Here is a 13,521-nt window from a genome sequence, read left to right as displayed (position 1 = left end):
AAAACTTTTATGCAGACCTTCCATGTTCACACCCAAACTTTTTTCCTATTTAACTATTTGTGAATATATATTCGAGTATAAGTCAACCGGAGTATAAGAAGAGGCTCCTAAGGATAACAAAAAACTGGGAAAACCTATTGACTCGAGTATAAGCCAAGGGTGGGAAATGCATTGGTCATAGCCTCCCCAGTATATAGCCTGCCAGACCCTGTCCACCCAGTATATAGCCAACAACCCCCAAGTGAATAGCCAGCAGCCCCTAGTACAGAGATGGCAAACCTTTTAGACACCGAGTGCCCAAACTGCAACCAAAACCCACATATTTTTCGCAAAGTGCCGATGCATCCATTTAAGCAGTAACTTATAACTCCCTGCTTTGTCACATGTTTAAATTGTATAGGCACCTGAGGACACCAATACAGTAGAAAGAAGGTGTAGATCATTGTAGCTTCCTTCTAGGGTCCTGGGCTGCCTGGGACTGCAAGAGGCCTTGAGTCTGGTCTGGCAAACTCTGCGCTGGGGTGATGGCGCAGGTGCCCATAGAGAGGGCTCCGAGTGCCACCTCTGGCACCCGTGCCATAGGTTCGCCTCCACTGCCCTAGTACATAGCAAGACCATGTCCCCTAGCAAATTGCCAGCACTTGCCCCCCAGTATATAGCCTGACCGCCCATATCCCCCAGTATATAGCCAGGCACCTGCCCCAGTATATAGGCAGACCCCTGCCCCAGTATATAGCCAGCAGCCCCTGCCCCCCAGTATATAGATAACCCCCTACTACATTATACAGACAGCCCGCTGCCCTATTATACATGCAGCCCCCTGCCCCATTATGCAGACAGCCCCCTGACCCTGTCATACAGGCAGCCCACTGACCCCATGATACGAACAGCCCCCTCCCCCATTATACAGCCGGCCCCCTGCCCCATTATACAGACAATTGATTAGAGAAACGAAGTGAAAACTCACCTTTTCAGCGCCCCCGCAGGTCTTCTGTATTATACGTTCAGCAGTGGCAGGTCCGTGTGCACACAGCGCTGACGTCAGAGCCCATGACGTTGCATGCACAGAAGACCTGCGGGGGCGCTGGAAAGGTGAGTTTTGAAAATTTTTTGGAGTCATTTGTGGTGCCCAGAGGGTATTATGGTAGAAGGGCTTGCTGGAGCTTATAGTACATGTGTCACAGGCGGCGTTGTGGGGTGCTAGCCCTGTGTCCCTCACACTGAGCCCATACAACCTCTTGGGGTGATGCAAGTCTGTAATGACCGACATGGTTTATAACTGGAATCTTTGCTGTCAGATTAAAAACTATAATCCAATACACATTTCAGGGTACAGACTTTCAAGAGAGGTGTTAAAAGTGTTGGTCACAATTCCCTTTTTCACATAATATTCACCAGCTTTAACCCCTTCCCGCCGCAGTCCTTTTTCGTTTTTGTGTTTTCATTTTTCACTCCCCACCTTCAAAAATCTATAACTTTTTTATATTTCCATGTACAGAGCTGTGATATGGCTTATTTTCTGCATAACAAATTACACTTCAAAATGGTGGTATTTAATATTCCATTCCATGTACTGGGAAGCGGGAAAAAAAATTCCAAAAGCAGTGAAATTGGTAAAAACACGCATTTGTGCCATATTCTTGTGGGCTTGGATCTATTTTATTCTTTGGGTCGGTACGATTACGGGGATACCAAATTTGTATAGGTATTATAATGTTTTCAAACATTTACAAAAATTAAAACCTCCTGTACAACATTTTTTTTTTATTTTGCCATCTATTGGCACTAATAACTTTTTCATACTTCATTGTACGGAGCTATGGGTGGTGTAATTTTTGGTGACTTTTGATGATGTTTTCAGTGATAATATTTTTAGAACTATACGACCTTTTGATCACTTTTTATAGATTTGTAAAATATTTTTAAAAATGGCAAAGAAGTGCCATTTTCGACTTTGGGTGCTGTTTTCCGTTATGCAGTGAAAAACCTTTATTATATTTTGATAGATGGGGCATTTTCAGATGCGTCGATACCTAATGTGTTAATGATTTTACTGTTTATTTATATCAATTCTAAGGAAAGGGGGTGATTAGAATTTTTAGGTTTTTTTATTATAATTTTTTTTTTAACTTCTTTTTTTTATTTTTATTTTTACTATTTTTCAGACTCCCTAAGGTACTTTAACCCTAGGGTGTCTGATCGATCCTATCATATACTGCCATACTACATTATGACAGTATATGGGGATTTTCCACCTCATTCATTACAACGTGCTGATTCGGTGCTAGCAATACGCAGCAAAGACTTACTGGCTATGGAAAGGGCTCAGCCCATGAGCGCTCTCCATGAACCAGAACCTGACACACACCGTGAATACACGGCAGCCGGTCGTGAACCGGTTAAAGGTGATGGGTCCCACCCTATATTTTAAATGACCTGACGGTTATGTCAGGAAGACTCGCGGTGTCCTTGTATAGTGCCAATGTGTAAATTGTGGTGCTCAGTCCCTCCATTTAACAAGCAAATAGTGACAGTTTTTTTTAATAGAAAGGAGGTTTACTACTTTGTACTTGCTACAATATGCTGAATGTTTTGAGCTTTTAATCTGGTATACCAATAAAAACTATTGAAACAGAAAACCATGTTTGGCTTATGTGTGTCGTCTAATGTGGACCTGCTTGTACCACCGCAGACGATGATGTATGCAGCCATATTACCGTGAGGTACTGCAGGTACTGGACGCTAGTGCTGGGTAACCAACAATTGCTGCAGGATGGTGGTGAGTTGTCCAAGTTGCTGGCCTTGCATGGCAATCTGCTAGGACTGCTGACCACAATAGTGGTAAGATCAGCCAGTTCAGGTAGGGGAACCTTGGCGGGATCCACTCCCGGATCTTATTGTCAGGATTCAGGGGTAGTGGACCCGCTGAACCACCGCAGACGATGATATAAGCCGACACCTGGGAGCGGCGTCCAAGTGGCACTGGACGTCTAGTCCAGCGGCGTCTATTGGCTGCTGGAGCACTGGGACGCGGTGGGGAGCACAGGTGTGCACGCGACTCGAGACGTGGGTTGCGGGAGCAACCGTGACAATGTGTGTTGCATCGGAAGTGCTTGTGGGTAATGGTAGACTCGCAGAAGGTCACCGCAAACATTTTCATACTTGTTGCTTATATGTATCTTCTTGTATCTTATTTGTACATACCAAGAATGATTAGTTTTATGCTCTTGTGTACATTAAAACTCTTCAGATTTTATTACAATGAAGGGAAAAAGTTCCCATTCAAAAGGCCAGTTGGCAGCTCGGTCGACTAGAGAAGCCAAAAACATGACTTATTTTCAGCCTAGAACCACATTTAAGCAATGATCCATTTGGAAACATTTAGCCATATTTGCTTATTTTATTTATTTATTTATTTTTTAAAAATAAATAATTGGAGCCATAAGGCATGAAAAGTACAAGGCATAAACTAATAGCTGTGGAGAAAGCTAGAAAATAACTCATTTAATGTGAATTAGTGCCATGTATACAAATAAAGTTTGAGCTTGGTCTAGAATTACTACAGTTTTCGGTCAGATTTTACAGATACAGCATAGAACTGAGAAACAGTTTGCTTCACCAATGTGCAGAGTGCACCCGATTATTGAAGATCGGTGCATAGATTTCAATAACCTTGTGCACCCTGCAAACACCAGTCGTACAATAAACTGAGTGCACCAGTTTTGTTTAATGATGTAATCATTTTAAAGGAAGTGCGCCACATTTCTGTCAGACTTTCGACACAAATGTGCATGGTGTGAAGCAACCCCTTAGGTGCAGCACTTCATAAATACTTGTGCAAGCACTTTGTGCAAACCATGACAGAAAACTAATGCTACTAGTTTTATAAATATACTCCAGTGTGTCCGTAGCTCCAAAGTGAATGGGTTATGCGATTCCATTACTTGTGAGGTGGTTCAGTGCCCTTTCTGTGATGAATACAAACCTGATAAATGTAATAAAAATTTTAAAAGAATTAAAATTGCCTCACAACTTTTGGGGAGCCCCTGGAGCAACACTGGGAAGCTGCGGAGGCCGGGGCGACTCTTGTGGAGCTGCTGGAGCAGCACTGGGAAGCTGCGGAGGCCGGGGCGACTCTTGTGGAGCTGCTGGAGCAGCACTGGGAAGCTGCGGAGGACGGGGTGACTCTTGGGGAGCCGCTGGAGCAGCACTGGGAAGCTGTGGAGGCTGAGGGGACTCTTGGGGAGCCGCTGGAGCAAAACTGGGATGCTGTGGAGCCGCTGGAGCAGCAATGGGACGCTGCAGAGCCACTGGAGCAGCACTGGGACGCTGCGGAGGCTGGGGAGGCTCTTGGCACACCGGAGGCTGGAGCCGTTCTTGGCACACCGGAGACTGGAGCGGCTCTTGGCACACTGGAGACTGGAGCGGCTCTTGGCACACCAGAGCGGCCTCTGAGAAGGCCGGTGGAGACTCTGGGAAGGCCGGAGGAGACTCTGGAGCGGTCTCTGGGAAGTCCGGAGGAGACTTTGGAGCGGCCTCTGGGAAGGCCGGAGGAGACTCTGGAGTGGCCTCTGGGAAGGCCGGAAGAGACTCTGGAGCGGCCTCTGGGAAGGCCGGAGGAGACTCTGGAGCCTGGAGGAGACTCTGAAGCGGCCTCTGGGAAGGCCGGAGGAGACTTTGGAGTGGCCTCTGGGAAGGCCAGAGGCTGGGAAGGCAGGCATGGGAGCCAGAATTGAGGTTGAGGCCGGAATTGAGTTTTTTTTCAGAAACGTGGTATAGGTAGCCATGTCCGGATCACCACTAGCCCAGAAAGGGGTAGCTCAGGTCAGGGCCTCTCCAGAGAGCAAAGAGAAAACAAATGCCAGCTTAGTGCGTTCGGTGGTGAACTGGGAGGACATCAGTTTAATGTGCAGCGAGCACTGGGCAACAAAGCTCTTGCAAAAATTGTGGTTGCCATCAAATTTGTTAGGCATAAAAAATTCGGGTCCAGACTCTACTGCCAGAAAACATGGTGGGGTGACTGGAGCAACAGGAGGAGTTGCAGGAGCCTGCTGCTGGGAGGCAATCATCAGTTGAAGAGCCAGTAGCTGGAGTGGGTCCTTGGCACAGTCCATGACTTTAGCAGGATACTTGACCTTGGGATGGCCACCGGGACACAGGACCACCACAGGAACACAGGACCATTACAGGAACACAGGAACGGCACAGGAATACGGGAAACACGTCTGGAAAAGCACAGGAATACGGAGGCGTCTGGAAACGCTCAGGAAACACGGAGGGCTTTCTCTTCAGCAGAATGACTTGAAGTTCCGGCAGGGGATGCTGGGAGCCGCCGGGCTGTATAGCAGAGCTGGGAATGCCAGCGCCAATTAGGAGGACGCTGGCTCTTTAAATTCTTGGAGAGTCGGCGAGCGCCCTAGCAGCGGGAGCGCGTGGCCTAGTCGGAGGAGGCGTGTGGCCTGGATGGAACCACAGCCTGCATCCTGGAGAGGTAAGTACAGGCTAGGGACAGAACAGCACGTATCGGAGCATGGGTGTACCTGCAATCCGCAACATGGATCGCAGGGACACGCGTGACAAAGGGCCGTGTCGGGGCTGCGCCACAAAGAGGAACACGGGTGCACGAGTGCATGTCTCGGATTGCAAGGTCACCCGTGACAGTCGGGATGAATTTCCTGCCTCGGGCGGCAGATCGCAGACCCCTGAAGGGGGTGGCAGATTGCCTTTAGTACGGACCTGCCAAACGCTGGCGTGCTAAGAGAAAATCTATTTCATTACTGTCTTTAAAACAGCTACGTAATTGACAGGATTTGGGGTTTTTTAGGGGCGCAGTGTGAATATCTGCTGCATGGTGGCGAAGACATTTGGCAGTGAATTCAACAGGGATAAACCATAGCCAGGAGAAATCATGATGAAGTTCTCTTCCTGATGGAGCAGATCATCACCTGTAAGACTGAGCTGGTGTCACTATGTGAGAATGGTATCACTTGTTATTAAAGTTGTAAGAATCCGATCAGGTTTAGATGCTTTTAAAGATTTCCCTGCAATTTATGCGAGAAATGAATCCAAAGTAGGCTGCTTGGGGAGGGTTGGGGCGGGGACATTTAAATTTTTGCCTCGAGCAGCAAAAAGGCTAGAATCAGCCCTGCCGCTGGCCTCTGCTTGTAAACAGAAGCTGTAGATGCGCATTGCCGCTGGACATTGTATACAAACAGAAGGTGGGAGTGACATTGGGAAGAGTTTGGGAAAGCTTGGATATTCACAGGGTTAGGCTACCTGCACATGAATATGTTCTGTTCTTGGCTCGCAAACAATGGATTCATTTCTGAGTCGTATGGCAGCAAAAATGGTCCATGTGTCATCTGTTTTTTTGTGGATCTGGGAAAAAATGGAATGCTGACAAATGTTATCTCTAGCTAGTGCCAACCCCTTGAAGGGTCATGTGATTGTGTTAAATAGCAATTGATCTGCAAATACGTACCGCTGCGTACCACGGATGTGTGGCATCCGTATTTTTCACGTTCACATAGACTTCTTCAGTAGAGCATGAATAATATGTGAAAAACTGACCTGAGCATTTTTAGGTATAACATGCTTTCTTCTGCTTTCATGTTAGTCAATAGCAGAATGTGATGGTGTGAATGAAGACTTACTGTTATATGGGTCATTGATGGAGATGTATTATGTGATACAGTCACTGGATCATCTGTGAGATTATCATGGCTGCACATTAGGATCACACCATCTCATTCCTGGAAAGACTACATGCATTGCTTTCTAGTTTCGTGATTCGGTGCTGAAATCTGCAGTGTATCTGCAGCGCCTCCTGCTGGCCACAGAGGTGCAGTGCAGATGCAGAGCCGAGCAGTGGGTGAGGCCAGTGCCTATAGCAAGTACTAGTGAGGGAGGAGCCCGGATCAGCTCGTTCTCTCTCTTCTCAGAGTCCCAGCTGGCACTGCAAAAAGGGATTTACTATTGTCTAAGGCAGCTAAGACCAAAATAACAAAACACAAGCCCCTTACCTGATCTGCTGCAAGCCAGACACAGAGGGAGCAGGCTGCAGAGAAACTTGTGGAGAGCATGAGCATCATGTCTTACCAGGGCAAGAAGAACATTCCTAGGATAACAGTGAGTCAATGCATCCCTTGTGTGTTCCTAGCTGTCATGTCTCCTCGTATTGTCTGTGTGCTGGGGACCCTTTATTTCCATAGCCCCTGTGTGTCCAGGATTAGCCTAAGAAGGTGAAAATGACCTGAGTGTATTAGGATCAGAGCCCTGGTTTATCATGCCAGGGGCTGCCTCTCTATAATCTGCCACTGGCAGGTGGCTGCATCTTTATCAGACGTTATACAATGTATATGTATATATGGTATGGCTGTGATTTCTTCTTATTCTTATATAAAAGAGAAAGGATGACACCCTGGATAGGGGTGGTACCTACTGCACCACCGAAATATACATAGCAATGGACTTCCATGTCCTTATCTATCACCAGATCCAATTGCCAAGCATTTATCTATATATAGCACAGCGTCTACTGTCAGATTTAGGAAATGACCTACATATTTCACACTTACAGATTCTGAGATTGAGAGAGAATTGGGATATTCGTTTTCACCCTGTCTTCCCTAGCTTAGAATATTTTGTCTAAAATTTTGGATTAGTGCTGTTTTTTTATGTGCAAAAAAAAAAAATCCTTTGTATGTGTCAAACATGGACGGGCGCGTCTGTGTGTGTGTCCATGTTTTGCTGCCTTCATCTTCTCAAGATCTTTAGAGGGTGAAGCCATTTGTCGCAGGTGCAATGCAATGCTCTGCAGACAATCATTGGCCTCCTTCTGCTCGGTAGCAGGCCTGCCCTTCATTGTCACATTGTAGATGTGCAGCTGGGCTTTGTCTGGGCTGAATTTAATTAGACCTTTCGTGGGGTGATGGGTGGGGGATGCACTGGGAGTGGAATAGGTGCTCGCTACTCCATCTTTACCAGTTAGACAAAAGGAACATGGACTGATGGGGATCAAAATGATTGCTTTTTGTATTTTGTTACAATGCTAATAAGAATAGTAATAAAAAAATAAAATATTATTTATAATATGCTGTCAGATCCAATAAATAAATGCTATGAAGCTGAATGGAATGTACTTGTGAGGAGATGTGGCATGTCGGTGACTGCTGGCACTGAGCCCGTGTGCTTTGCTGGGCATGTGAGGGTCTAGAGGGGCGAGCGGGCAGGTGCAGTCATCCAGAAGAAGTCTCTGTCTCTGCAGTATTTTGACAATCCATGACATTCTTACAGAATGAGTACAAAGCTTGTGTGGGGGGAGTGCTCAGGATATCCTCCGCAGCTTCCATATTGTCCTAGAAATGAGCACTGTGGCTACTGGCTGCTAATGGGAAAACAAAAGCATTTTTGAGGAGGGGGGGGGGGGTGTCTCTGCATATTAAGCACACATCCTATTGTACATTATCAGCCTCCTAGTAGGATGGCATTCATACCCTGCAGCTAGAGGAATAGTTTGTGGATTTTCCCTCTTAAAAGAATGCCTGGCATACAGGTGGCATCTCTGGCACAGCCCGCTAGTTGTATAAAGCAGAAGCCACTGAATGTGCAGGTTTGCAAACTGCATACAACGTATGTGCCATTGCTGCAGATGGTCAGTGTTGCTAGGCAACAACTATGTAAGGGTTTGTCTAAGCCACATTTAACGTATACATGTTATTTTATAATAATAATAATTATTTTATTTAAATAGCGCACACAGATTATGCAGCGCTGCACAAAGCTTGTCAAATTGGTCCCTGTCCCCATGGGGCTCACAATCTAAACAACCTAACAGTATCTTTTGGAGTGTGGGAGGAAACCGGAGGACCCGGAGAAAACCCACGCAAACACTGAGAGAACATACAAACTCTTTGCAGATGTTGACCTTTTTTAGCTTTTTTTGTAATAATGTGTATATACAATAATTACAGTCAATATGAATTGTACTACAATGTACTGTACTTTATAGAATTGGGGTTCATTTACTAATCACTCTGCTTGAATATTTTGCGCCAGGTCAATCGTTCTTATTCAACATTTATCAACATGGCAGTCAATAATGTACTGTCAGCCTAGAGCCCCACCCACTCTTCTTTCCATAATTCATGTTGAAAACCTCAACGCTATGCATTTCCATTGATAAATATGTTACATATAAAATATTGAAAACAATGATATAAATATGACTATTTTTGCCCTCCTAGGCAGAAAGATTATGTTTACAGTGGGTGCCACGCATGTAAAAATGTATTTCTTACAAATTACCCACCATTTCTTTTCCCACGTTTCCTGGTCCCTGACCGTCTCTATTTAATAGTTTTTCTCAAAAAGCAGCCAATCAGTGGCTTAGGCGGGGCACTTTTGCGGCCTGTGATTGGCTGAGCAGTCATTTCCTGTGTATTAAGAGGTGACCTGTGCAGCATTGGTACCAAGTGGCAGAGGATCTGTCGTTGTTTTTTAACTTGTCAGATCACCCCTTTAAGCTGCCTGTAAAAAAGTGGCTTTTTATTGTACTTTATGGTTAAAAATGTAGCAATACTTTTTTAATTATTGAAAATTCTTGGCTTGTAACAAAATGAAATTACAACTCACTTTAGTTCAAGCAATAATTGAGGGGCATAATCCCTTCCATTACTGCCAAGAAATGGGCATAAGTATTTAGAAACTCTTCTAGATTTCATCCATACCTGGCACCTTATTTGTGTACCAAAAATTGTGCCCTTTTTCCGCCCGTTTTATAGTGTAACAATATGAATGTATCTCCAATAGCTTTTTTATTGTCTTTACACCTTCAGTGGGTGATATTAGATTCCTATTACACTATGTGAAACACATTACTCGCTGGTATAGACAATACCACGCCCGTTCCCTTGGGCTGTTCTCCTGGGAGCGCTGTATATTCCGTTAATTTCAACTAAAACAAAGTTGTGCTGCTAAGGGAATCCTGCTTTATTGCAGACCACACCCTAGAAAATTCATTTCTACATGGCTAGACGTTATTCCACCATGTCACATATGTCTAGATAGATCTGTGCACATTATACCAGTGTTTCTTAAATATATCTTCAGCAAATACAGTATCAAATGACAGACACAATGTGCACCCCAATTTTTTCCTGAATTTTTCTAGATTCCAGTCTAGCACTAGCCCATTATGCCTGGATAGTGTGTTTTATATGGTGTATACTGTATCTTTATGGAGGTCTATGTCAACCTTTTTATTATGCATAAAAATTTCCAGTACGCACATAAAGCTCAAAGGCAGCACTCACATAAGTAACATGTGAAACCTTAAGACTAATAAAAAATTCTGTTTCTATGTCCCCAAACAATGGTATCATTTCCTTTAATACTTGCTCTTGGTGGTAACCATATCTATGAGGACTTGTTTCCATTTACTAAAAGACTTTCTAACATTTTTCCTTTAATGGAAAGGGGGCTTGGATACATTGTATCAAACAATTATCAAAAAAATGACATCACCTTATGGAAAAACCTGCATAATGCAAACTGTATTCTAGAACTGTCCAGTGGAATGCGAAAAGGCCTAAGACAATGCTAGAATGATATGTGAATATTGGCCGTGTGCATGAGACTTTTTGGTGGAGCCATGTCATCCTTTAAAGACTCCAGCATGTCCTAGTCTTAACGGTTTTTAATGGATCACTCATACTAGCTTGTATGGGAACAAATTGTGACTACTTTTCCCCTTACTCCCCCTCGTACACCATGTGGGCGTTGGAGAGGCATGGAGTGGGCCCCTATTAGGGTATCCAAACCGACCTGCGTGGCAAAATGAGCATGTGCTGCCACACGATGCACCAGCGCATTTATAAAATCCCCCCCATAAAGTATAGTTTATTAGTATCCGTGCAAAATAGATTTATAAAAATAGACTGATAAAAATTGGCTATGAAAAATGTGTGATAAGATCTGTCATGACATCATAGAGACGGTTTCCATTGCTCAATACCCTTCATTGTGGATCACAGTTTCATTAATAACTTCCAGAAAATTCCACAGTCAAAATCCACAAAAATATAAGTAGAAAATCCCACATTTATGCCTGTATTAAAGAACTGAAAGCTTCTAAGGGTTTTTTCATAGGGTTTTAATTTTTAAAAAGTGACTACAGAAAATTGCTTTCATTCACTATTTAGTTGAATCTATAACATGGGGTACATGATCACAGAGGGATTTCTCAGATTAGCATCTTAGAGGAGATGTGCCTTCTACTAAAACCATCCATAATATTCTGTTTACCTCCCTGAGTCCTGGATGGATCTTAACCTTTCCATTGCAGTTATTGACATGCGGAGGACACAAAACCGCCAGCGCATGCCATTTTGTGCTGAAGGTTTTTTTTTTTATTGCTGTGTGTGAGTGAAATTAGTTTAAGTGTCATTCAATAAAATGCTACTGTACTGTACTGTTCCTCTGTGGCTAATCCGCTGCAACTTCAACCTGTGTGTCCTAAGCTCTTATATTTACAAAAGCATAGGCATATACTATGTATTTACCACCAGGATGAAGGATTATAAACCAAATACACTAACAAACTGGTGTGTGCCCCCCAGGATCTGCTCTTCTTTAAGCTTCTAGTGTCCTGGTTTCTCCAAAACAATGCCTCTGAAATTATGTAAATGAGTCTGAGGGGCTCCAACTCTATTAACATCTATGGGGCCTGGAGCCCGTCAGGATCATTGCATAACTTTGGAAGTCTTTTTTTCTTAAAATCCAGGATATAGGAGGTTTAAAGAAGAGCAGATCCTGCCAGAGGGGGCGCACACTGACAAACTCTGACATGGAATGGAGAGAGAAAAGGATGGAAAGTAGAATTCTAGTCTATTACATCATTATGTAGGGCTGTTGCTAGGCAGGTGTTCTTATTGCCCTTAGGAATAGACCTGTGTTAGGGGGGAAGGGCTCATGGCCAATTTGGATTTGGCTCATTACACTATGGGGGTTGGGTGGTGTAGCACTATGGCCTGGCAGGTCTATTATTCCCTATAGAATTTCTTAAGCCCCTTCTGTGCGTCAGATGTATGAAGTCTATGGTAACAAAGGACCTCAAGCTGAGTCTTTTGGACAACAAATCATGAATATACATCATGGGTTAAAAATAGCCACTCTAGTGGGATATGTAACCACAAAGGGTAATTTAATGGCACAGATGTATCACAGTATATGATAGGTCATGCCATCCAGGCCACTAGCATCCAGACAACAGTCCATGTCTTCTAGCACAAAGATGGATTTGTGAACGTGCAGTAGGGTGGGGCTCGGTGTTCTGCATTTCTTTCATGAGTTAGTAATTAAGATTTTGTGACTCGCCCTTTATAATAGGAACCTAAATTAGCTGAAAGCACGATTTATTAGAAAAAAAAAACATAGTGGACCATGACACATAACCAGAGTCCTTGTTATGTTCTACTGACTATGCTAAACCATTACATACAGAAACATGGATAATTATCAGGGCTTAGCCAATGATACTATGATGGTGGCCCTACAATGGCTGCTACCATGTACCTTGTAATGTCACTATAGTGTGTGACCATCTGTCACGCTTTCGCTTGTGGTTTTAGAGAAAATTGGCCCTTTAATTGGGCAAGAGGGACATTATAGCACAACAAAGAAATAGGTGGTGGCTGCAATTATAACTCATTATTTTTTTTTTTTATTGGGTAATACCTTATAAAGGTATATTGTTAGTATATCCTTGTTGCAGGTAACCAAAGACTCACTGAATGATCTAAATGCAAGACCAAGTCGAATCCATTATTTTAAAAATAAGAGAGCAAAAAATAGTAAAAAAAACACCAACCGTTGTTCATGATCACTTTCTTTATAACTTAATCTACATTGGAAAAAAAGGCTGGGATCTGGGTCTCAAAGCTAGTTGACTTTATTTGCAGACAGAGTAAAGGCAACTAAGGGTATACCATGGAGATATTTGGATCCACTATATTTTATAGGGTGATTCTACAAAAGTGGATTAGGTTTAAACAGCCTAAGACTTCTGGATATTGGAAAACCATTGTCAAGAATACATGTGACTGTTGAGACAATGGGGCAGATTTATCAAGTGTCTGAAAGTCAGAATATTTCTAGTTGCCCATGGCAACCAATCACAGCTCAGCTTTCATTTTACCTGTGAACATGAATATTTTAAAGGGGAGCTGTGATAGGTTGCCATGGGCAACTAGAAATATTCTGACTTTCAGACAGCTTGATAAATCTTCCCCAATAAGTCAAATATATACATTGTAAAAAAAATACTTTTCATTAAACCAGCTCCATCATGTTGTGTCATCAATCCCGCTCTCAGTCCAAATCAGTCGGATCATCCAACGGCACACATCCCGATTTCTGTCGCATGAAAGCCAGCATAGCTGCACCAAAATCTGATCACATGCGACACAATCCCCAGTTGAATATCTGTCACAGCCACGCAAAATCTGAAAACGTCGGAAAGTC

The 13,521-nt window shown here is 43.6% G+C and overlaps 1 protein-coding gene across 2 annotated transcripts in view; it reads left to right on the top strand.

Annotated features, from left to right (window-relative positions):
• Nucleotides 1-13,521, top strand: part of DPYSL3 (dihydropyrimidinase like 3) — a 104,981-nt gene that overhangs the window by 55,905 nt on the left and 35,555 nt on the right. Inside the window, exon 1 of one of the 2 annotated variants that reach the window (XM_072146152.1) lies at nucleotides 6,893-7,128. The exons of the other annotated variant lie outside the window; for it this stretch is intronic. Within the exon in view, the coding sequence (XP_072002253.1) occupies nucleotides 7,081-7,128 (48 nt within the window). The 5' untranslated portion in view covers nucleotides 6,893-7,080. Of the gene's footprint in view, nucleotides 1-6,892; nucleotides 7,129-13,521 lie in introns of those variants that run through there. 2 annotated transcript variants of the gene reach the window in all.

The sequence above is a fragment of the Engystomops pustulosus genome, chromosome 4 (genome assembly GCF_040894005.1).
Source record: "Engystomops pustulosus chromosome 4, aEngPut4.maternal, whole genome shotgun sequence".
Lineage (NCBI taxonomy): Eukaryota > Metazoa > Chordata > Amphibia > Anura > Leptodactylidae > Engystomops > Engystomops pustulosus.
Note: the sequence above shows the minus strand (reverse complement) of the source record. Positions and strands in the feature narration are given on the sequence as shown.